General features: G+C 34.3%; 2 protein-coding genes across 4 annotated transcripts; one reads left to right on the top strand and one right to left on the bottom strand.

The window, feature by feature from the left end:
• Window positions 1-1,214: 1,214 nt before the first annotated feature.
• LOC115970015 (nifU-like protein 1, chloroplastic) lies at window positions 1,215-3,568 on the bottom strand. The gene is made up of 3 exons (XM_031089668.1): window positions 3,079-3,568; window positions 1,752-1,885; window positions 1,215-1,651 (listed from the first exon to the last, which is right to left on the bottom strand). Exons 1-3 carry the CDS (start codon window positions 3,398-3,400, stop codon window positions 1,463-1,465), a joined length of 645 nt encoding a protein of 214 aa, XP_030945528.1. The 5' UTR covers window positions 3,401-3,568; the 3' UTR covers window positions 1,215-1,462.
• Window positions 3,569-4,554: 986 nt separating this feature from the next.
• LOC115970017 (DUF724 domain-containing protein 6-like) lies at window positions 4,555-18,479 on the top strand. 3 transcript variants are annotated; one of them, XM_031089670.1, is made up of 10 exons: window positions 4,555-5,176; window positions 6,395-6,814; window positions 7,913-8,389; window positions 9,738-9,849; window positions 13,194-13,334; window positions 15,667-15,854; window positions 16,362-16,455; window positions 16,536-16,640; window positions 17,137-17,295; window positions 17,369-18,479. In XM_031089670.1, the coding sequence occupies exons 1-10, from the start codon at window positions 4,640-4,642 to the stop codon at window positions 18,166-18,168; spliced, it is 3,033 nt and encodes a 1,010-aa protein (XP_030945530.1). In that variant the 5' UTR covers window positions 4,555-4,639; the 3' UTR covers window positions 18,169-18,479. The 3 variants fall into 3 exon arrangements, with proteins under 3 accessions (XP_030945530.1, XP_030945529.1, XP_030945531.1); XM_031089669.1 differs by having other exon boundaries at window positions 4,556-5,176; window positions 16,359-16,455; XM_031089671.1 differs by lacking the exon at window positions 13,194-13,334 and having other exon boundaries at window positions 4,557-5,176; window positions 16,359-16,455.
• The last annotated feature ends 6,479 nt before the right edge of the window (window positions 18,480-24,958 follow it).

Raw genomic sequence — 24,958 nt, forward strand, 5'->3', positions numbered from 1 at the left:
TTTACCCAAGGCCAACAATGAAAAGGGTGATTCATTTTGAAAGCTCGAATTTGTGTGAAAACACAAAAGCTGTTTAGACTCTCAAATTAAAATTATAATTCGGTTGATTTTACTTTAACTTAAACTAAGTGCGGAATAAAGTAAATGTGAGCGGATAAACAATATAACTACTCTAAGCTATATTCAATAAATCACAGCTTTAAAATGAAAGCTAAAAGAGTAGGGAAGAAAAATGCAAACATAAGATAACTCGTCGATGTGTTATCGAAAAGGTAACCGAAAAATTCAACGAAAAACCTCGCCACTGCCTTCTAAACGGTAAATCGATTCACTAGAAAATAAGTTGGAGTACACGAATAACAAAAGACCCTCCGACCTTAATCTACCCCATGTACTCGAGCCCTTAAAGCTCCCGCTACTAACTGACTTAACAAAACCTTATCTTTTCTAGCTCTCCGGATCACGCAATTCAGTCCAATTGCATCCACCAAACAAATGGCTTCTTCCAATATTTCCCAGCAGCACCAAAACCTTACTTTACACTCAAGATGGTGTGTGGTAAGTGTTTGGACTATCAACCTCTCAAGGATTTAAAAATGGAGAGGTAGGAATTAAAGAAAACCACAATGGATTTTATAAAAAATGATGGGTATGATAATTTCTCACTTTCAAGGGTAATGACTAGGGTTTTCTCTCTGAAAAACACTCCACAATATATGTGGGTAATGTGGGTATATATAATGTGGGTAAAGACCTAATGTATCAAATATGACAAATTGGCAAAACAGAGTGTTTCGCGAGTATCTCGCGAGAAAACCTTACTCGTGAGACACTCACGAAAACCAACTGTCACCATCTGTCATGACTCTTCACATTCAAGTCATGTGCTGAGCACATGCTTCACTTCGCGGGAAGGCTTCTCGCGAGCTACCTGCGAAAACTTCTTTGGTCTTTAATTTGTCTTGAGCCTTCACACTCTCTCTCACACACAATCCTTACATGAAATCCCACATAAAATACAGGGTACAAAAGATTGAACAAAATTACAACCAAATTTGGCACGGAATTAAAGCCAATACAAATTAGTTGTAGATCACAACTTTACACATTTAGAACAACATTCATGTAGAGATTAAAAAAAATGACAAATCTTCAACCCAAAAAAAAAAAAAAAAAAAGATAAATAAATGACAAATCATCTAGTGAGCAAGGAATATTTGAACTGTGCACTCTGAGCCAGAGGAGCCATCTATTGAAATTATAATATAAGATACATAGTACAATCCAAGACACAAATATGCATTGCATTACATGTACTGCCTTAGCTCATTTATCTATGAATTACTTGGACAAGTTGGCTTCAGAAGTTGCAGCTCAACCATGTTTGACAAAGCGATCCTTGTCCCAGTGGAAAATGCAGAATATATAACAAATTAGCCGAATTTCTAAAATTATGAACAAACTAGTCAGTAAACACAACATTCACAATATCAGGGAACTTTTCTTTAATTGCTGCTTTAACTCCTGATCCAATGGACTCCGGCCCCATGTACTTTACAAGGCAATCCCCACCTTCAACAGACAACACTTCCACATTCCCACCAAAGTTCTTAATGGCTGGTCTCAGTATGTCAAGATGAGCATTCACTGCCTACAATGGCAGAGCATATAGAAATGTCATGATCACTGAATAAAATTCAACTAATTTCTTATTCTCTTTCCTTATGAGCTAATGTCAGTATAAAACTCACCTCAACATTAGTCTCCTGTACTTCATCATATACTTGTTGAATGTCCTTGACTGCATCTCCAAACTTCTCCTTCAGTACTCGTTCAATCCCCATCGTCATTGTAGTTGTTGAGCTAGGACAGCTCCCACAAGCTCCTGCATATTAGTTCAAAGCCACAGAAGTCTCAGCTGGGTTTAACAGAGTTACATGTTTGCAACACATACTTTTTTTTTGATAATTAAAAAAAAAAAGAAAAAAGTTATGTGTTGCAAACATGTAACTCTGTTAAACACATACTTAAAAAAGACACAAGAACAAGAATTATATATTTTGTGGAAATGGAAATGAAAACCATTCACCAAATCAACCAATATTGTTTTCCTTCCCGTCTTTTCTTACTGATAATTGGAAAATTTAAGGCTTATCATATTAATCCATCCATCCAGAATAGAGGTAGACAACAATCTGCATGTGCATCACCCTATCAAGCAGGGTTAGGCAATGATCTGGATGTACATCACTCTATCACGCAGAGTTACCAGATTCCCCCTTCCCTCAGAAGGGGCATCCAATTCAGGTGTCTCAGTATATGGTCTGTTCAGGATCCAATTCCAGTGGTGCCAATTGTGAAATCTTTCCTAATTGTCAAATAAATAAGGGATATTTGGCGAAAAGCTTCAACATCTAGTGAAGCTTCATAAAACATAAAAGTTCGGACAATCAGAACAATATGCAAATTGGTAGGCTTTGAAATTTACATATTTTACATCAAAATGTTTGATGAAAGTAGCAACACAAGTAATCCGGAAAACCAAAATCCTTAAAAAAATTACTTTGTAGGATAACAAATCAATCAAATTATGAGTTCTAACAATTATGTTAAGTTGAGTAGTAGCACAAACACATTGAAACAGCCACAGAATTTTGGGCTCTTTCTTTCACTACAAACTCCCAAGATATTTCATAATGTTCCAAGCTTTTGATCCAACTTCCTTTCATTCATTACATGTACATCTATTCTATACCACCAATCACCAATCCAAGGCAACAAATAAATGTTCCCCAATTAACTTGACTTGTGGGTTCCATAAAATAAACTTCAAATGGAACATTTCATGAAACATAGATACAGAAATACTGCTTGTAATCCTACACGATTGATCATACCAATAGTTCATGAGCTAACTCCATGTTTTAAAGAACAAATATTGTAAAAACAAAACCATTGAAATTACTTGAACTACAAGCTACACAATAACAAAACAAAAAACACCCCAATACTCAATAAATATTAACAAAATTATTAAGCTTAGCAGATTAAAAAAAAGGGGGGGGGTGATATTTGCACCTTGGAGTTTGAGAGAAACGACACCATCTTGAACAGAGACAACATCGACATTTCCACCATCAGAAATGAGGTAAGGCCGAACATCCTCGAGAACCAAGTCCACGTTTTGAGCAGTGAGCTCGAATTTCTGGGCTGAGTACAATCCTGGCGAAGAAGAAGAAGAGCTAGTTGTGCTTTGGTTCGAGGCCTTAATGGCTAGAAGTAGTTTTTGGTGGGGTTGTTTTAGAGATATGGATTGTGGGTATTGGTGGGATTTGGATGGGATTTTGGGGAAAGAGGTTGATGGGGTTCTGGGAATTCTTGTGCTTGTTAGAGACGCCATTTTCGGACTTGGAAGTTGGAGGCGTTGCAATTGACTTTGATAAAAAGATTTTATGAAGTTTTGGGAGATTTTGGGATTTTGAGAAAGTTGAGGGGGCCCGATTAGCTGTAAAATATGAAAAGTAATACAAGTGGACTGTTGTGTGTGACTGTCACTGTCTGTCTCTGCACTGTGTGGTGTTGGAGGAACATTGGTTCACAATCAACTTTACCCTACTTTAGTTTCGATTACCCAAAAAAAAAACTTTACCCTCCTTTTACCATAGGTAAATTTCAATTTTGTTTTGTTTTTAAAATGTTAATTTCGTCAATCAGATGGATAAAACAAAATTAAAAAGTTAAGATAGGAATTCAAATTTTTAATAGTCAAAATATAATTTAGTTTAAATTTTATCTTAATATAATATTAGTATTCAGATTTTTTTTTTAATTTTAAATTTGAGGAGAGAGACTTGTATACAAAAGTCTCTATTTGTTTTATTGAACATTATATATGAGATGATTCTCATTGGTTTTAATTTGATAAAATAAATGTCACTGGCTCATTGCTTTTCTATAAGAAAAAAAAAAAAAACCCATAAATATAATAACAATATACATATAAAAAGTATATTTTACTTGTACCAAGTAAAATGGTAAAACAATTACTTATTTATTTTAAAGTAGGCTTTAATACTATTATGTGCAATACTTGTCTTCATAATTCATTTACTCACTATCAAACATTGTTTTTCTAAGTTCACAATATTTGCAACAACTTCTTGAAGTTGTGAATTGTGAGTGGTGGATAGTTACTTTCACATGAACATACTATTTTTTTCTTTACCATTTATAGTCGACTATCTCACAATTACGACACACGTTGTGTTCCTAAACTTTCTTGTTAAAAATTTATAAAGGCATAACTATAACATGGTTTGTATAATGTATGGTGGTTTTTAGGATCTCAAATCTCTTATTGGATGACAAAAAACTTGATGAGTTGAACTAATAAATAAGATCAAGAAAAGAATGTAAGTATAATTATTAATTAGAGTTACCCTATGTTTAATGTCTATAAACTTGTAGCTCAATTGACGCATGTATTAAACTATACGAGAAAAGAAAAGAAAAAAAAGAAAAAAGAGAGAAAAAAAAAAAAGGGTTAGGGAGTGAAGCGAGTCTCACAGCTTTGACCGTAAAAAAAGCGTAGATCCCCGAGGGTCTCTCTCTCTCTCTCTCTCTCTCTCACTCATGAGTCATGACTCAACCCCACCCTACTTGTAATACAACCAAAATGGGGAGCTTCGGAAGCAGCAGCGAGTCACAGCCACAGCCACAGCCTCAGCCACAGCCACAACCACTGCCACATCAGCTTTTTACAGTAGGCACAGAAGTCGAGGTGAGCAGTGACGAAGAAGGGTTCAAAGGCTCTTGGTACATAGCCACTGTTCTTGAGTCCTCTATTTCCAAGAAGCACAAGAGAGCTCGGGTCGAGTACAAGACTTTGCTAACCGAAGATGGGTCTGAGCAGTTGAAGGAGGATGTTGATTTGTCCTACGTGAGACCTTTGCCTCCCAAAGACGACGTTGCTAACACTAAGGATTTCGTTGAAGGTGAGATTGTTGGTGCTTACTGTAGAGACGGTTGGTGGACTGGTGTGGTTAAGAAGGCTTTGGGAAAGTCGAGGTACAGGGTTTTCTTTGAGAACCCACCTGATGTGATTGAGTTTGAGGTTAAGGATTTGAGGGTGCACCTTGAATGGCTTGAGGGGAAGTGGCTTCCGCCTGCAAAGCAGGTATTCCATGTGGCTTTTAGGGTTTTCGTTGTTGTTGAAAATGGGTTTTAATTTGTGGGTTTTTGTTGAATTGGTCTTTTTAGTTGGTGCATGTGCTAAAAGCTGTTGTCTTTCTAGGTAATACTTTTGTGGGTTTTTGTTAATTTGCTGATCTACATGTGGTTAACTTGTATTCTGAAGGATTGTCTTTTGGTTTGATGGTAATATGGTGTTTTTTGTTGCTATATGTGCTAAAAGATGTTGTTTTGAGTGGTATTCATTTTGTGAGCTTGTTATTTTGCTGATCTACATGTGGTTAACTAGTATACTGAAGAACTGTTTCTTTGTTTTATGGAATGTGGTGTTTTTCGTTGGTGCATGTGCTAAATACTGTTGTCTTGATGGGAAATACTTTTGTGGGCTTGTTAAATTGTCGATCTAGATGTGCTTAACTAGTCTTCTGAAGGATTGTTTCTTTGTTGGACAGTAATGTTGTGTTCTTTGTTGGATTATGTGCTACTGTTATTGTTGTTTTATTTTTTATTATCTGTATTAATTTGGTTGGCTTGTTAAACTGCTGATCTTGGTGTGTGTATTGTATGTTTGTTTAATGGTAATATGCTTTCGATTGTTCAATTGCTTATCTAGATATGTTATGTGGTTAATTAATATTTTGGAGGGATTTTTATTTGTTTGACTGTGGTATGGTCTTTCTAATTGTTTTGGTGGGTGCTAATCTGTTGGGTTTGTTCATTTCATGAACTAAGTAGTACTTTTGATATAATGAAATGGTATGTCAAAAGAATACACACACACACACACACACAATTTTAACTGTGTTGTAGTGATTTATGAGCAGACAATGTTGTCTTGAATCTCTTGATAGATTTTTGTGTGTGAATTATATGGTATCTTCATAGTACTTAATGTTTAGTACTAATTTTACTTGGTGTCATCAGATTCTAATTTTTACTAATTTGTTGAAATGTATGCACTGTATTTATACAAATGGTTAGGGATGATACTATTTATACTATTTATACGAACGTATGTATTTATGATACTATTTTTTTTTATCCTCGGTTTTAGTGTGTTTCAATTTATCTATTTAATATTTTGTTTGTATGTTACTGAAGATCCCCTATTTCTATTTTGCTCTCTCTTCGTTTATATAGCTACATATCTGTTAACCGTTCAACTTTTATTCCATACGGCTGATTGGGTATTTTGGTTCTAAAGAAAAAGGCAGAGTCAATTTTTAGCTCAGGAACGGATGTGGAAGTGAATATCAAAAAAGAAAATTTACGTGATGCTTGGTTCCCTGCGATTGTCATTAAAGAAAACGAGGATGACACATTCATTGTGAAGTGTCAGAGCTCGAGAAATGGTGATGAGGCTGGGCTTGAGAAGATTACCGTAGATTTACTTCATATTCGGCCTCGTCCTCCACATCCTCCTGTGAACAAGAGATATGACGTGTTGGAAAAAGTGGATGCATTTTGGGACTTCGCTTGGCGGCCTGGTGTGATTGTGAAACTTTATACTGATACAAGATATCTTGTCTTTTTCAAGCTTGCGAATGAGAATAAGATAATTAATCAGTCAGAAATAAGACCCCATGTGGAATGGAAAGATGGAAAATGGGATACAGGATCGGAGGTATGGTCTCTCCCTCTCTATGGTGGCAATGAATTTAGGTTTGCTATTGTTATTGTGGCTGGCATTCTTATGCTCTTGACAAACTTATGTATCTCTTTCTCTATTCTTCCAAAAGAAAGTGTAAATGTCATGCTGCCCTTCTCTATTTAAATGATCTTTATGTTTTCATAGTACCTGTGGTGGATAAATCATTCCTTAGAAAGGGGACAGAGAAATTAAATTCTTTTATACTACACAGTGCATAGGGCCAACATGAGAATATCTTTGTAGGATGGATGGCTTGATTGGATGAACCCACATCTATTTTATTGCTTTTGATAGTTATGAGAGAAGCATGGGAAGTGGCCATAAAAATAAATTCATTAAACAATCAATAATGTTCTTGAATCTCCTTGGAATCATAGTGTGTGTTTGGTAATAGCTTATAAGTGAGCTATTTGCTTTTTAGCTTTTATGTAAAGTTTTTTAAAACCTCACTTTTTCAAAGTACAAGTATATTTACCACACTTTTAGTAAAACATTTTCAGCAAAAAACTAAATAAGTTATTCCCAAACCTTCACATAGTGTCGGACTCATCTAATGCTAACGTTAATGTGCTAAAGAGTGGTTTCCCAATCTTCATCAGGAAAGGGACAATTGGAAGATTGACTTGACACATAAACTAAATTAATTTTTATGACATAATATTTGGTGGCATTACTATTGTTTAACATGTGTTTGTTGGTATGAGGTATATTTAGTAACAGGTTATATAATAAATTTTCTAGACTTATCAAAAAAAAAAAAAAAATCTAGATGGTTATTGTTTTTCCTAGGAAGTTACTTCTAGCTGCATCATTATTAACTATTTTGTTCTTATAAAGATTCAACTTTGGTGCATGACTTGCTAAGAGATGCATACAAATGACCATGCCTAGGCAATCAAGTATGTCATTAAGTAGGTCTTTAGATAACAGAGATGAATTTAAATTAAAAGTTTATTGGCATGCATGAGATAGAGTTATTAAAGTTACAATCACTTTTTAATGAATACTTTTATAATCATAAGGTGATATTACACATTTATTGGTAGCTTAAATAACAAGAGTTTGTTTCAGGAAGTACTGCCTGCTTCAGATGTTCAAGAACGGTCAGGACATGCTCAAAACAATACTGGTAGCCCTGTGATAACCACTCAAATTGAAAGTTCAGGTGTTGCAAAGGATAAAATTGAAAATAGAACCCCTCCTTCTACAAATTCTGTGAAGAATTTGATGGAGCAGCATCCTAACGAAGGAAAAGAAGTTACTCCTGCCTTGACCCCATGCATGAAGACTATAAAATTTAAAGTGCCCACTCCTAATGGTGATGCTACACGGACACCTCCTTCAAAAAAGTTGAAAACAGAGAATGCTGCTGAGGCCCCATTATCCATTACAGCAAGTCAGTCAAGGAAGACGCCAAGCAAAGTATCAATGAAAGTACTTTCTGGAATGGCTACTCCAAACAGTGGTGGTAAAGGATCAAAATTATCAGGTGTCATTGGGAATCAACCTTCTGCTAAAACTGAGAGCCTTGTTAGGCCAAGGAAAGCTGTGAGTTGAATCTCTTCTTGAAATCATTTTAGTTGTTCAAAACCTCTATGCTGAATTTTCAATCAAGATAAACATGGATATGTTAATGTAAGAGCTTTTTTAGGGGAAAGGAAATCTCTCCCATTAGTCCTTCATTTATGCCCTTGCCATATACAGTATACACTCAAATTTTAATCCGTGTCAAATGTGAACATATTGAAATAAGAGACACCATCAACCTTCACATGATTTGCAATTCATGACAAAGTCTCACCTTGAAATCTTATCAATTAACCCCTTGTCCCATCCATAATGAGTACTTGTTCTCTTCTCAAAGTTTCTACTCCAAGTCAAGATTGCAAATTCAGAGGCAGAATGTACTCTTGAACATTAGCAAAGCTAACATGGGATTCAGTTATATATCTTACATATTATAGTCTATTTTGCAAGGAAATGTATTTACCCTTGGTTTTTTTCACAATTCTACTTTTAAAAAAAGGGAACCCTGTTCTAGGATTACTTTAGTAATTTTACAGATATGGGTTGTTTGATCTCAAAATGTTTTTGCTTTTAGTGCGTTTTTAAATTTTTTTTTTTTTAAATGGAAATTGTATCATAGGATTATTTTAGTACTAAATTAAATATATAGTTGCTATACCCAACCCAACTCTTATGGTTTATTGAATTATATGCTAACTTCCAGCTTCACAAGTGTGTGCACATTCCTGCTATTGGTAATTTTCTTCTCTCTTTTTAAAAAAAGAAAAAGAAAAAGAAAAAGAAAAAAAGAGTGCAGCCTTCTTTTCATTTTTTATTTTTTGTATCAATTGGTTGCTGATTGATGTCAGCAGATGTAGGCCCCATAATTCGAGATCCTTAAAAAATGAAAAGAGGGGGTGTGGGGGAGGGGGGGGGGTGTGAGGAATAAAGAATTATAGAAATTATAAAAAGAATAAGAAGATATGTCGGCTTTGGTGCTGTGGACTATAGTATTAAGTATTCTTATGTGTGCTTGCATGTGTCTTGAAACAAAACTTGCTGACATGATTGCTTCCGAATAGCCAAAGAGAGAAGTTTTCTTGTTGAAGTACCACTTAAACAAACATTTGTGTATAGCTTGTAAGACTGTTAATGAAAACCTCATCCATTTGGCTTATTTGGGGTGGATACTGCTCAAGAAGCAATTTTGTGTTAAAGGTATCTAGTGAGAACACCTTGATTTAAAGTAAACCATTCTATATGATTTTTTTTTTTTTTTCCTTTTTCTTTTATCACATTGAAGGGCGATGATAATCACTTATCTGTGCATCAATTTGTTTTTTCAGTGACCTGATATGGCTAACCGGGGCATTTTCCTTTCCTTGTGCAGTGGACTAAGCAACGGGAGCTTGGTAAATTGGACAATCAAAGAACAAATCCTGTAAATACAAAAAGAAGATATACAAAGACACCAGTTAAAGACCCACTGACTTCAGCATCAGGTATATATAATCCCACATGTACATTTTATGGATTTTTTTTTAGTTATAAACTTTGGAAGATTAGGGTTAGATGAGAAGGAAGAGAAGACTGAAGGAGATATATTAGAAAATCGGTTTAGGGCTTAATTTTTCAGTCCCTCCACCATTGCATATATTTCTATTTTATCCTTAAGCTAATACAAGACTAACAAGCCAATTATAAAATAGCCACATAACAACTAATGCTAACACTCCCTCAAGCTGGAGCATATGGATCAAAATATACCCAGCTTGGAAGATAATCGTGGGAAGGAGGCACTAGCTAATGGATTTGTAAAGATATTACCTAGCTAATCATTGGAGCGAACATGGGGGTGGCAATTTGTTTCATCATCAATAAATCTTGACTAAAACAACAGTTTGCATCAATATGTTTGGTGTGATAATGGAAAATGATATTGTTGGCAATGAGGATGACAATCTTTTTATTACACATCTCCATAGGAAGAGGAACACCACCACCAATATCTTGAAGAAAAGAATGAACCCATAACATCTAGTAACAAGGTTACTTTCAACCAAGGTACAATAGCAGGGATAGACTTCCTATCAGAGCTGCTACTAGCCCAATTAGCATCATTGAAACCAATAATACACGGGGAAGCAAAAGGCTTGTAGAGCAGTTTGCGCCCAAGTGATCCTACGGAGTTAAAGCTGATTTTTCTGCATGTATTATTTGATTGGATCCTTTCAAATAATACAAGATATGACAGACAACTTCAAAATGGGGTTGATGAGAGGCATGCATATACTGACTAATCACACCAATGATATAAGTAATGCCAGGGCAATTACTAGTAAGATAAATCAAATTCCAAACTAAACTTCTGTATCAGCAACATTAGTAAACAGTTCACTCCGCTCACAATCAAGTTTAACTGTAGAGTCCATAGGAGTCTTAACAAGATGAGCACTCAAGAGTCTTATTTCTGACAGAAGATCAAATACATATTTCCTTTGAGAGAGATTCCCTGAGAGGAACGAGCAACTCCACTTCCAAGGAAATAGCAAAGAGAACCCAAATCTTTGGTATGGAATTTTTGACCCAAATATCATTTCTAATCAGCAATTCTGGTGGAGTCACTTCCAGAAATGATTATATCATTCGTATATACAATCAAAACAATGGTATACTGATGGAAGAGTGGCGTAAAAAGATTAAATTAGCAATGTTAGAATGCTGAGAATTATACTCAAGCACAACAGAACTGAATCGATCAAGCCATACACAAAGGGATTGCTTCAAATCTTATAGAGCCTTTTCTCAGTTGACATACAAGATGTTCACTACTGGCTAAAACATGTCTAGGTGGTTGATCCAAGTGGACCTCCTCCTAGGAATCTCCATGAAGGAAGACATTCTTGATATCAAGCTGATATAAAAACTAAGTGTGACTAATAGCAACAAAAAGCAAAGTCTGGACAGTATTGCAACGGGACAGAATGTCTCTAGATAGCCTACTGTTTGTTTCCAAGGAGGAAAGTTTTCTTTGTAGATTTCTAGAGGAATTTTGTATTTGAAAAGTCCCTTAATGCCTCTTTTCAAGCATTAATTCCCAAAAAGAATAATGCTATTAATATTAGGGATTTTCGGCCCATTAGCCTTATGGGAAGTGTATCAATTATTGGTGGTTGGTGTTGGATAAACTCGTATATGAGACACAGAATGCTGTTGTTGGGGGTTGGCAGATATTGGATTCGGTCCTTAGCGCGAAGGAATGTTTGGATAATAGAGTGAAGAGTTGTATCCTGGGTGTGATTTGTAAGTGGGATATAGAGAGCGTATGATCATGTAAATTGGGACTCATTGGTTTATTTATTGGAAAGGTTGCGCTAAAACAATATGGTGTTTATTTTAAAGGATGAAAATCAGAAAAGAGAGTTAATCAACCAAACAAATGTTAGCGTTGGAGTCAATGACCCAGGACAGAGAAGATTTTGTTGCACACGTAACATTATCAGAATTGGTTAATGTAATAGTGAAATAAGAGGAAAGAGAAATATGCATTTTCTGAATTAGCTTGCTAAGTTAAACAATGAGTGTTTCCTGAGAACCAAAACTAGGAGTCATATGTATAGCTAGAGCTTAAGTAGAATGTGATTGTGTAGTATTATTTTTGACCTGATGTGCGTAATCTAAATTGCCATACCCCAATAGTAACATTCAATGTGATTGGAGCACCACAATGATCACACTTCTTGTAACCATGTCCAACATCATGACCATAACCACGAGAACCACTATAGGAACTACTACCTCCACTACTAGAAACTAAAGTAGAAGACTCTTCAAAGTTATGTAAATAGAGCCTTGGCCTAAGGATGAGTTAAGTAAATGAGAATGAGCATTGGCGGTTGAAGTTAAGGTTTCGCTGGCAAGTTGAAGGTAAGGTTTCACTAGCAATTATGATCTTTGGAACCATGTAGATTAGAACCTAAACAAGACTAATGTAGTAATCATAAATTCCTTCTAATGTTTTTGTTGCTCCAAATTAGTAGTAAAGGGCTGATACTGCCAGAATTAATTCCATGGTTCTCAAGGCCACTGTAGTACTTAGACAATGATTTTCTGTACTGTTTGGTGAAAAAAAAAACGTTATGCTGATGCGAAAAAGATTTTGCAATAAAGTCCTAAATTTGCTTGGAAGAGCTAAAGAGTCACGACTATAGTAGCAATATGGAGTTCCATGCTATGCCACAACCACCCCATAACAACGGAATACTTACTCATCCAATTCTCATAGGTCGGATCCTCTGCATTAGGACATCTAAACACCTGTCAAATATTTTTATTTTTGTTTCCCACTTAAAAGGACTTTCACAAAGTGTGCCCAAGCAAGGACATATGTCAAACTTATCCAAAAAAGAAAAAAGAAAAAGCAAGGACATCTGTCAAATTTTTTGTTGTAAACCATTTAACTTCTTTGAGGTAATTGATTTTGGCACGTCATCATTGTTAAGCAAGGATATTTTTTCTTTAGACATCACAATAGACTTTTCTACAGCCATATCAATTACAACCAAGGTTGTCAAAATTGCAGTCTTAGATTGTAGGATCTTCCTACAATCCCACTCCCCTGAATCGATTTGGATCGAGTAGGATGTGGAATCACGATGGGATCGCATGCCAGAGCGTAACGCGATCCTATTGCATGGGATTAGATGAATTTGTTTTGGTTATTGGGGCTCCAATTTCGAGTCCAAGCTGAGAAAAAAAAGGGCCCTGCTGAGTTTTTTGTCAGCTCAACCCATTGTGTAAAAATTGAATTTTTAATATAAAAAAATCTCCAAAATCCCTAACTCAGCACAATCCGAGAGAGAGAGAGAGAGACTGGTGTGCTTGCTGCGAGAGAGAGAGACTGCTACTGTGCCGAGACGACGTCGCGCCTACTGCCATGCCCAATCGAGGGAGACAACTCCTGTGCCGGTGATGCAACTCCGTGTTGGTGAGTTTTTTCTCTGGTTCCGGTGCCGGTTCTTTAATTTTTCCCCATATTTGTTGGCTTGTTCACTCATCTAGTAATTGATATAGATTTTCATGCTTTTTGCTGGGGCTAAGTTTCTGATCTTAATTTGACAGAAAATGAATTGTTTGGTGATCATTTAGCATTGTTTACTTTACGGGGAAAATAAAAATGGATTTTGGAATTTGGAATTTCTTATAACTTGTTTTCTAGGAAATGGATGGTTTGTTACTTCCGGTCGTGTATCTAAAAATTTAATCTAAGCAATTGAAACTCTTTTTTTTTTTTTTTTTTTAATTTATTTAAAAAAAAAAAAAAAAAAAAAAAAAAAAAAAAAAAAAAAAAACAGAGATACAATACAAGCCTCAGAACTACTCTTTGCTATTTTTACAAGCTTCTTCAGTCTCATAGTTAAACTCATTGTGTAATGTGTACCTCTTTTTGCCTCTATTTTTTTAAAAGCTGTATGACTGTCTTTTAAGTTCAGGTCAGCATATTTTGCTATGTTTTATACTCTATAGCTTTATGGTTTTTGTTGCATTTTGCTCATAGCTGTGCTTTTAAGTTCATTATATCACTTGCCCTGAGTTCTTACAACTTATTCTTGCTTGGAATTGAGTTTAATTATCCTTCTCATGATGTATAACTTTTAAGTTTTAACTCTCTATGTTTAAAGGCTTTCTCAAATTTGAGTTTCATTGTGTAAGTTGAAGTAGATAGTAATTCAAAAAAGGATAAGTGTAAGTATTGAGGGATTATTTTTTCTGGTGAAATTTATCGACTTAAGCATTGTTTCGCTAGAACTAGTTTTTAAACGTGGAGCCATGTTCAAAAGTGCTTGAGGAAGTTAGGAAATTTTTTTTGGAAATTTTTTGGGGAAAAAAAGGAGGACAGTATGTAAAGTTTGGGCTGTTAAGAACTTTGAAATTGTAACTTTGAAGTTTTGAAATTTGTCATTTGGTCATGTATTTATAATTTGGTACTTGGTAGTTATTGCTTTTTATAAGTAATTTCTTTCAAAGTTTACTATTTTCCAATGATTAACATATATTATGAATAATATATATATATATATATATATATAAACTAGTAATCATAAGTCATAATATATAACGAAAAGTAGAATCTTACAATCCTTATATATACTAGTAATCATAAGTCATAATATATAACGAAAAGTAGAATCTTACAATCCTCAATCCAATTCACGAGACCCCCTTGCCAATCATGTGTAGAATCCCAATCTTGACAACCATGATTACAACCAAAGAAGAATGCAATATGGTGGTGAGTGTAATGCATATATGGGAAAGATTATGTGGCATGATGACATAGCATCACAATGCCATATGGGATGCATGGGGGCCTAGCTTGGCCAAGTTGCACAAGAAGGCCAAGGCTAGTTGAATTTCACTGGTGCCACATGGTTATTGTAGCTAAATCCAAATTTGCCAAGTTTGTTATGGTAATTGAAATTGGAGAGAATTAGTTACTGGCACATGTGCATGTTAGATTTTAGGAAGTTGTTGGAAGTCATGTGCTTTATTAAATATTTTTATTTAATTTTATAAGTAAATGTGCTTTATTAAATCTAGCATGTGATAAATGTTACAATTGTATTTTAGCATGTGATAAATGTGAGTTAGTTGTGGGTGATGTCGTCTTGATGCCATCACCCATGATTAAATCCTAGGCTGTAAATATCCATGTACATGCATTGTAATATTCCTTGATTATTTTACTATAAAAGTTCCAGAATTTCAGGTTTTGAGTTTAGACTGAGGTGTGAGTTCCTCCTCTTCTTCTGGACTTTCCCTTTCTCTCTAGAATCTTTCTCTGTAGAAAGTGCAAGTATTTTGTGTATTGCATCATTTGGTATCGGAGCCTAGCTCTTGGTCTTGTTCCGTTGAGTGGAGAGGAATTCTTGCTCCATCAGATTCAGCCTGCAGAATTTCCTCCTGCAAAATTCATCCAGCCCCATTTCTTTATGCTCAAGTGCCAAGGTTCTTTCCCAAGCCTCATGAATTTCATTTCCCCTCTCATAAGAATCAAATCTATTGGAGTGATATGACACAACTACAAGAATACCCTTAAGTTAATTTCATTTCCCCTCTCATAAGAATCAAATCTATTGGAGTGATATGACATGTCTACTAGAATACCCTTAAGTTAATACAAGAATAACTAGTCAATTAATTAATAACTGCATAGTGACATACCACTAACACTAACAGATTGTTATTATTGTTATTATTATTATTATTATTATTATCATCATCTATTGGAAAGAATGTTGATGCTTGATTATATGCAGGTAAGAAAGGCAATGCAAGTGGTGGCACTGCAAAAGAAAGTGATCAGGCGGGTGTAAAAAAAGAAGCTGGAATACCTTTTATCTTAGGGTTAGAAGCTAAGGAGATGGGAGGTTTAGTCTCTGGAAATCCTCGACATCTTTCAAAGAAGAAGAATACAAATCATTCAACAAAAGACAAGGGCATCATGGTAAGTGTTATATTGGGATTCACCTTATTTAAGTTAGAACTCAGAAGTAAATTACAGCCAATTATCTAAATGTCAGGGGTATTTAGTGTGCCACTCTTTTTAGGCAAAGTATAGCCATTTTAGTATGGTGTACAATGCGTGTGTGTGTGTGAGAGAGAGAGCACTTGAAAAGGCACATAGATTTCTATAGCATTATCAATTTAATCAATATGTTGGGGCCTAGTATTCAAATTGTGGATTGAGATTGAACATTAAGTGTTAAAAACTTCCAGCTCTGGACATGATTCCATTTGACATTATCTAAAATAAGCTACAATACCAGGTTGTGTCATATCAAGTTGCTAGTAATTCAACTTTGGCTAATCTTCTCCACCGCTGGTTCTGTATCTAGACTTGGTACTCAACACCTAGTGAATGGTCCACCATAGTGATTTGTCTTTTCTCTAATTTCCATTTGTTACTAAGCCTGGTGGAATTGGTTATGATTTTGTTTTTTCTGTGCAGGAGATAGATCAGCAGAAGTCTGGAGGAAGCAGCAATAAAAGAAAGAGAGGAAGACCACGTAAATTAGTAATCACAAGCTCAGAAGCTTCACTGGGAGGTATATAATAATTTCAAGCCACAATAATGCTCTAAATATTTCTCATTTTTACAAAAACCACTGTGCATTCTGATTTGTAGGTCAGGAGCAGAATGGAGTTGGAGGTGCTGCTAATGAAACTGATGTAAAAGATCATCTAACTCAAGAAGTTGCTTCAGATATGGTTACAGGGGAGCAGTCTACAGGTATGACTGTGCAATCTTATTCCCCAAGGGGTAGCACAATCAGCTTGGGACTATGTCTTATAAAGTGGAGGCCACTAATGTGAATAACCCTGTCTTCCTCCCCTTGGGGCCCAAACTAATAAAAAAAAATTGATTTGTTCAACTTTAGCTTCTTTTTTTCAGTCCCCAAATAAGTAGCTTCTGAAGATTATTAGAGACCAGAAGCAAGGACCAAGATCATAGTAAGAGATAAAATTTGACTAGCCCCAAGAAGTAATTGGGGGGGGGGGGGAAATTTCCCGCCCCTGGGAAACAGCTTCATTACGAATAATTACATGAAAGAAAATGTATTATCCTGTTGTCCAGTAAGAGAGAGGGGGGGAGGGGGGGGGGGTGGGGAGGTGATTTCCCACCTTCCTGGGAAACAACTCCATTACAAATAATTACATGAAAGGAAGTGTATTATCCTATTGTCCAACTGATGTCTCGAACTGAAGCTATAGCTTGTATTTTGTAGACTCTCATGATGCCTCCAGAAGAAAATTAGCTGAAGTTTCTGGGACAAATTGCACGTCAAATGATGCTGTTATGACAAGGGTTGACAATACTGATGATGATGATCGACCTCTATCAGCATGGTTTGGAGTGCAGAGTCCACCAAATGTCAATGAGCCAAGTAAGCTAGTTTTACATATTAATTCATTCCCTGTTATAGCAATATGTTCTGATTATATTTGTTTTCTGCTTAGGACCATTGTCTGCTGGAACTGCTGATGAACGCAGTGAAGAAAGAGAAGGACCAGTTGATGGAACTGCTGATAAACTCAGTGAAGCAAGAGGACAAGTTGATACTGCACAGCAAGTTCCTGCAACTGTTGATACCGAACAGCAAGTTCCTGCAACTGTTGGTACTGAACAGCAGGTTCCTGCAACTGATACAACAGGTGACTCTGCGTTGGATGAGAATAGAAGCTTGCCGTTTGTGAAGAGCTCGCCACTCTGGAAGACAATTGAATCTATGGAAATATTTAAAGCATTGCCACAAAATCCACATTTTCGTCCTTTGGTTAAGTGCACAGAGGCATACCGTGAGGGATTGGCAATTGGTAATATGGTAACTTTTTCCAGTCTGGTTGAGAAAATATCCAAGTTGCAATTCGGTGATCCTAGAAGCATTTTCGATAGCTATTTGGAGGGTCTTCGTGACTTGGAAAAGCAAGGATTTGATGTTACACTTTTAAGAAGCCGTATCAATGAAATGATATCATTTAAAGATAGGGAAGCACAGATTCTGAATGAGTCAAAAGATGCTGAGGGCAAGATATTGCATTTTGATCGTGAGAAAGCAGAAATGGCTGAAGAGATGGCCAATATTTCTAAGAAGATCATTGAGTTACAGGAAAAACGTGCATCGATCAAGTCAGAAATGGAGAACAAAATACGTGAAATTGCCGGTTTGCAGATGCATGCAGATGCAATCAAGGAAGACATTCAGAACAACCGGATTAATTTTGAGAAGCTAGCTGCTGCCCCTTGGAAATCAGGGTGATATCCTCCAAGATCCTGTTGTCTCCCTTACTGTTCATGACCCCAATAGTGCTGCATAACTGTAATGGTAGTTGGTTTAACTCACAAGTTTAGAGTATTGGCGATAGAAGTAGGCATTTGTTTGACTCCAACCACGTATGCTTTTATGACTTCCTTTTAGTTTTGTATCTAGCCTTAAAGATAGCACATACTGGATGATTGATGGCAGGTTTAGACTGGTTAGTGATTGATGGTATTTGGGCTCTTGATTATATATATCTGAGTTTTTATGGTAGTGATTATATATTTATGGTAGTGATTAATGTTATAATATTTTTATTGGCTCGCAGTCACCAGTGGTGTGAGGATGAGTTTATATATATTCATTGGCTTATTTTGTTTAAAAATAAGCTGTGTTAAAGGAGATTAAATTCAATAATGATGTGGTGTAAAACCCTTGTTTTACACCATTCAAACCCAATATGCCATATCATCGTTTTACAAGTAATTAAATAGGGTATGCCACACAATTAATCCTCGCTTATACCCATCAGAAATTCAAAACTTAGCAATGCAAACTCAAGTTCAGACAGTCATCTGCGGCCTATCTTCCTCTGCTCCAACTAGCAGCAGCCCATCCGGCCATCTTCATCAACGACGAGTTCTTGGGTTACATTGAGACCATCATGGCCCATGAGTGTGATTGAGGAGTGGTGAGCATGACTGAACTCTATCGGATTCTACATATTAATGTCATTCTTTAGAAATTTGTAAAAAAATAATAGGGGTGCTGCCTATTCATGCAGCAAATGTACACGGTAAACACGGGTGTAACTTCCTGTGTGTGTGTGTATATATATATATATATATTTTTTTTTTTTGAAGGCAATATATATATATATATATATATTTATAATAGTTTTGATGGGAATGAAAAACAGTTTCTAAATTGAATTTAAATGAATCAGTTTTTAAAAAATGTGAATTACAATGTAAGTCCCAGTGCCAGACCTTATTCAATTTGTAGAGATAATTAGTTTGCCCAGAGGATGCAGTATGGCATAATGGTCAGATCAAAGATGTTGGTTAAGTTCCTCCGACTGTAGCAGTTTTTCATGTTCATATTTCTCTCTTTTACCTTTTTTGTTGCGTAATATTTCTTTTTACTTGAATAATCTTTACAAAATTTTATTAATCCTGTTTGGGTTGTTGAGAAAATGGAGTAAACAGCATTAGAAATAAATGAAAGGAAGAAAAAATTCTACCTTTCACTCAAGAAAAATGAAGAAGAAGAAGAAGAAGAAAGAAGAAGCTAGTAACTTCTTTTCCTGGTGAGAAAGTGCTAGGGAATGCTTTCGAATTTAGGATCAAATTTGGAACTCAAATTCCATAATGTATTTTGAAGCACAATTTACCATGGTATTCTGTTATAAGGAAAACTAGGACAAGGATATCAATTTAATCTAAAACATTTAAGCAAAAAGTACAGTTGACCTAATCACAATGAGACTGCTTGTGCTAAAAATATCTTAGGAGAACTCACACAATGAATGTTTTAGTCAGTGGTTTGCAGATTTTAAAGGTGAGAACTATTCTATCTTCCTCTTTGTCAGTGTTGTCAAAAATAAATATTCTTATTACTATCTATCCTATCTTCGCATGCGTTTGCCTGAGGTTTATTAGGCATTTTGCGTTTTTTGGTTGGGTCTCATGACATTGTTCACAACCCAGTCAAACTTTAAAAAATACGCATAAGCAGGTCAGCCGTGGGTCTCATGGCACTATTTATAGTTTAAAAATTATTTTGTTACAGTATTTTTAATAATAAGTTCTTAGTTTTCAACAAAATAAACGGTATCCAAAACTTAAATACACCGGAAACATAATATAACTTCTCCTATTAAATGGTCTGATCTGTCTACAGTCTACTCACTATGAATTGTAGATTTCATACATAAACTGTCACATTTTGTCACTTCTGCAATTGTGAATCATAGATTGCATCTGACAATAACTTAAATAAGAAGAAAAAAAAATTTGTGGACAACTTTTGTCACCACTTTTGCAAGTGGTCCCATGTGATAATTTGATATACGTATTCATGCTAGTAACTTTAATGCTAATATCGGAAAACTATACAATAATATAAGGCAAGAATCCAAAACTGTCTCTCTAATTTTCAGCGTTTATCATTTTAGTTCTTTAACTTTCAATTTTGTCATTTCAATCTTCTAAATTTCAATTTTTGTCATTTTATTAGATATCTGTTAATTGGTACAGTTACGTCTCTTTTTTTTTTTCTTTTCTTTTTTTTGATTTTGGTAATTAATTAAAAGAAAATAAAATCTGTTTTTTTTTTTTTTTTTTTTATAAAAAAAAAACGTTGGAAGGGGAACGAGGAACGTGCTTTCTGGCACTAGTTTCACTAAAGAAGGTGTTGAAGGCATCGTCTCCTCCGTTGACAGTCTTATCACTCGGGCATCTGGCCATCAAGCTGAAATAGAAAAAAAAAAAAAAAAAAAAAAAAAAAAAAAGCGAAAATATTCTTGAGCGGGCCTGAAGCTAAATGCGAAAATATCAGGCTAAAGAAGTGTAATACTATGAAAAAGTTGACCAGAAACCATGTAACACAAGCTCCAATGTCCATCGGACAAGAAAACCATACCCAGAGACAGATATGATTAAACAATACAGTTGTCAAACTCATATATAAGAAGTTAAAGGAAAACTCAAGTATATAATCAGTAGAGGAAAAGATAGGCGTATTTAGGACTATTTCACTATATAGTCACCTATCTTACCATGGGCGCTAAGCAAATCCACATCAGTAAAGTTCCCAAGAATTACCTCTACCATGTGGGCAGTGGCTGCACGCAACTCAGAACCATCTTTTGAGTTGAGAGTCGGCTTGAATGCCATGCTTGAGGCAATAAAGTTCCCAGGAATCATTGCCGACCTAAATTCCGGCCTAGCCGATGTGGATTGAAATGCACTCTCTCATTTCAGGGAAGGGGACGACGTCGTTCCCTTCAATGTTTTCCTTTTTATTTTTTATTTTTTTTTACTAACAGATTTTTATTTTCTTTTAATTATGATTTAAAAAAAAAAAAAAAAAAAAACTTAACGGTACCATTTAACAGATGTCTAACGGAATACTACATTGACAAAAATTAAAACTTAGAGGACTGAAATAATAAAACTGAAAATTAAAGGACTCAAACGACAAAAGTTGAAAGTTATAGGGTCAGTTTTGAATTTTTGCCATAATATAAATAGGAAAGTTTTTTTTTTTTTTTAATCTTTTTATTTTTGATTAACTTCTTATGTTTTTGTCACATAAGTTTTTAGAAAGTCATTATTTCCACATTATACACACACACACACACACACACACACATATATATATATATATAGGGTTGGGTTCAAGTTACATCTGGTGTAACTCTAAGTAATCTTACATCATTCAATATTTTTTAATTGGATGCGAATATTGACAAATCTACCGTTATATTACATTATTTTTGTATATTCTTCATGCTTGCAAAATTTTGAGGTGACCAAAGATTAATAGTTATGTCATCAATCAATTGTTAAAATTCAAAATTTTGTAGTTTAAAATAATGCATAAAAGATGGGTTTATAGATCAAATGATAAATAACATCCGATTAATATGAAAATTGGCATATATGTTAAGAACATATAGAACATGTAATTCAATGGTTGGATTTTCAAAATATTAATTCAATAACAAGTTATTGGGTGGTGTAACTCTAAGCAATGTTACACCACTCAATATTTTTTAATTGGATACGAATATTGACAAATCCACCGTTAGATTACATCATTTTCGTATATTCTTCATACTTGAAAAATTTAGAGGTGATTAAAGAGTAATAGTCATGTCATCAATCAATTGTTAGAATTCAATTTTTTGTAGTTTAAAATAATGCATAAAAGATGAGTTTATAGATCAAATGGTAAATAACATCCGATTGAAATGAAAATTGGCATGCATGTTAAGAACATATAGAACATGTAATTCAATGGTTGGATTTTCAAAATATTAATTCAATAACAAGTTATTAGGTGATGTAACTCTAAGCAATGTTACAACACTCAATATTTTTTAATTGGATGCGAATATTAACAAATCCATCGTTAGATTACATTATTTTCGTATATTTTTCATGCTTGCAAAATTTCGAGGTGATCAAAGATTACATTATTTTTGTAACTTTTACCTTTTCCTTCTATTGGATATTTTTACAAAAATATCAGATTTTATTTTAATGCTCATTTAAGTGATTTAAGGAAATAATTCCCTTTATGACAAATCGGTTTATTTGCTAAATTTGAAATTTGAATATAAATTAAAATTCGAAAAGTTGCTATCAATGTTTTTAGTTAGGAAAGTTTTCCTATCTTTAACGTGATTGTTTAGTACCATCAATTGCCAGCTTTTGGTTTTATTTCATTTTATATACTTTCCTTTATAAACTTTTTCTTTCAAACGTTTTATTTTTTTTTATGAATATATTAATTGTAACGTTATGGATGGAAAGTATCATAAACTTATACAACTATATATTTATATAATTTACCGTTCATGGTTTATAGCATTACAACTTGCTTTCTATTCCTAGTTGTAATTTTTGTGTATAATCAAAGTTTTAAAGCAAAACATTAATGGAAAGTCAAATCTTTTGAAAATATTTTAAATTCTGAAAATTTCTAAACATTTGGTATTCAATTTCAACCACCTTATGGGCTATTAATTGCAATAGCATTATGACTCTTTTAATTGATTTCAACATATACGCTCTGTTTGTTTCGCTGGAAAACCTTCTGTAAAGATAGTTTTCCACATTTTCCAGTGTTTGGTAGCACAAAAAAAACCTGATAAATGGAAAACTATCTTTGGTCAACGGAAAACTCTAATAAAAATAAGGCTTATTTTCTATAAGTTGTTTTCCAATTTTTTTTTTTGGAAAACAATCTTTCTCTCATGCGTTGCATCTCCTATAAATATTATCTTCATCTATAGCCGTGGGAAACATAATTTTTTGGTGCCTTCTCTCTCTCATGGTAAGTTTTCTCACTTTTTCTCTCTTCCCTTTACTTTTTCTCTCCTCACACCCTCACCGTCACTAACTCTGGTCTCTCCTCTTCCCATATATCTCTCTCTTTAACTGTCTCTCTTCTCTCTTTTCTCCATGTTTCTCTTCCCTTCTGTAACACAATTCTCTTATTAGATTTTTCTTTACTTCACTGATCAATCAATAGCTCCAACTTGCAAAGGAGAACAAATTTGCAACGGTAATTATCTCATTCCTCTCTACCAAAATCTCAATTCTTTGCTTTGAATTTCAAGCTCGATTTTCTTTTTTCTCTAAGAAATTTTCGGTTTGATGGATTCCAAGCAAAAGTTACTTTTTTTTCATACATAAAGTGCAAAAAAATAAATAAATAAATAAATAAATAATAGAAGAAGAAGAAGAAAGAATGAAAAAGAAGTAAAAGATGAAAATTTTAAACATAGTAACTATATTGCTCTAAATTGCTTTTACATGGGACAATCTTTACCGTGGACTAATATTGTTATATAATGAATGATAATTGTTTAGGAGAATTGCATTTGTTGGCAAATACATTTTTTGTTAGCAGATACTATATAGTGATGATATATTATGCAGTACATTATGTAAATACATAATTTAGAGTAATATTGAAGACTTGTAGTTGACCATAGTAGACAAATGGTTGATATGTGTGTGTGTGTGTGTGTGTACGTACGTTACTGTCTATATATATGAGCAAGATGAGTGATAAAGTTCATGAAAATTTGACAACTAATTAATTTTGATTGTATTTATTGTCAAAATTTTAGATTAATTAGTATGAAAACCAAATTCATTCTTGATTTTTTATTTATAATGATTACATTAGTTAGTCTACATAATATACACGTTTTAAATTATACAAGAAATATTTTAAAAAAATTGTATACCAAACACCAGAAAACATTCTCAAGCGCATTTTCAAGGTCGTTACCAAACACTGGAAAATAAGACAGTTTTCTAGAAAATACTCTTTGGAAAATTAACCATTTTCCAGAAAACGTTAATGCTGAAACAAACAGAGCGATAGTATTTTGGCAAAAGACAAGTTCATGTCCGGCTATTATATTATATATATATAGAAAGAAATAAAAGTTTATCATATCACCTTATTTGGATTACCAAGCAATAGACTTTCAAAAATCAATTTTGTTATTGTTCTAAACACTCATCATCTATTGCTTCTTACTCTTAACAAATATTTTATCTTTATTCTACTTTCCAGGAAAAGAAAGTGCTATAGAGATCTTATATCCTATGAGTAGTGTAGGCTCACAAGAATAATCAGTAAAAGTGGCTGGACTGTTGTATCTTGGGGACAACGTGTAGAAATTATTTTTCTAACTACATCGGATAAACTGTAGACGACACAATTTGTCTCAAGATAGTGACTTGGTCCACGCCTCATCTCCGCCATTCTTTTGGTAAAATCATATTGTGCAATTTCCAAGGAAAATTCATGTTATTCTCTCCTTTATTTCTAACAATTTTGAGACAAATCGAATGGAGAACACAAAATCATCATTGGAAAATGGTAATGTTATGTCTAATTCCTCTGGAGGGGTGATCTTAATAAGCCATTCCGCTTCTGTGGTGTTAACTTAAAGAGGTAGAGACAAAAGACTATTTTATCTTATTCTATTGAAGAAGAACTTTTTCAACATGAAAAAGATGTTAAGAAATGGGATAAGGAT

This window comes from Quercus lobata, chromosome 12 (assembly GCF_001633185.2).
Source record: "Quercus lobata isolate SW786 chromosome 12, ValleyOak3.0 Primary Assembly, whole genome shotgun sequence".
Taxonomy (NCBI): Eukaryota; Viridiplantae; Streptophyta; class Magnoliopsida; order Fagales; family Fagaceae; genus Quercus; species Quercus lobata.

What these genes read in the sequence shown, in the direction of transcription:
- LOC115970015 (XM_031089668.1), bottom strand. Translation starts at nt 3,400, where the DNA reads ATGGCGTCTCTAACAAGCACAAGAATTCCCAGAACCCCATCAACCTCT. An exon ending in CGTTTCTCTCAAACTCCAAG is followed by an intron (nt 1,886 to 3,078) that starts GTGCAAATATCA and finishes ACTAATATGCAG; the next exon opens with GAGCTTGTGGGAGCTGTCCT. An exon ending in TACAGGAGACTAATGTTGAG is followed by an intron (nt 1,652 to 1,751) that starts GTGAGTTTTATA and finishes CTGCCATTGTAG; the next exon opens with GCAGTGAATGCTCATCTTGA.
- LOC115970017 (XM_031089669.1), top strand. Translation starts at nt 4,640, where the DNA reads ATGACTCAACCCCACCCTACTTGTAATACAACCAAAATGGGGAGCTTC. An exon ending in GGCTTCCGCCTGCAAAGCAG is followed by an intron (nt 5,177 to 6,394) that starts GTATTCCATGTG and finishes TTGGTTCTAAAG; the next exon opens with AAAAAGGCAGAGTCAATTTT. An exon ending in ACCAAATGTCAATGAGCCAA is followed by an intron (nt 17,296 to 17,368) that starts GTAAGCTAGTTT and finishes TTTTCTGCTTAG; the next exon opens with GACCATTGTCTGCTGGAACT.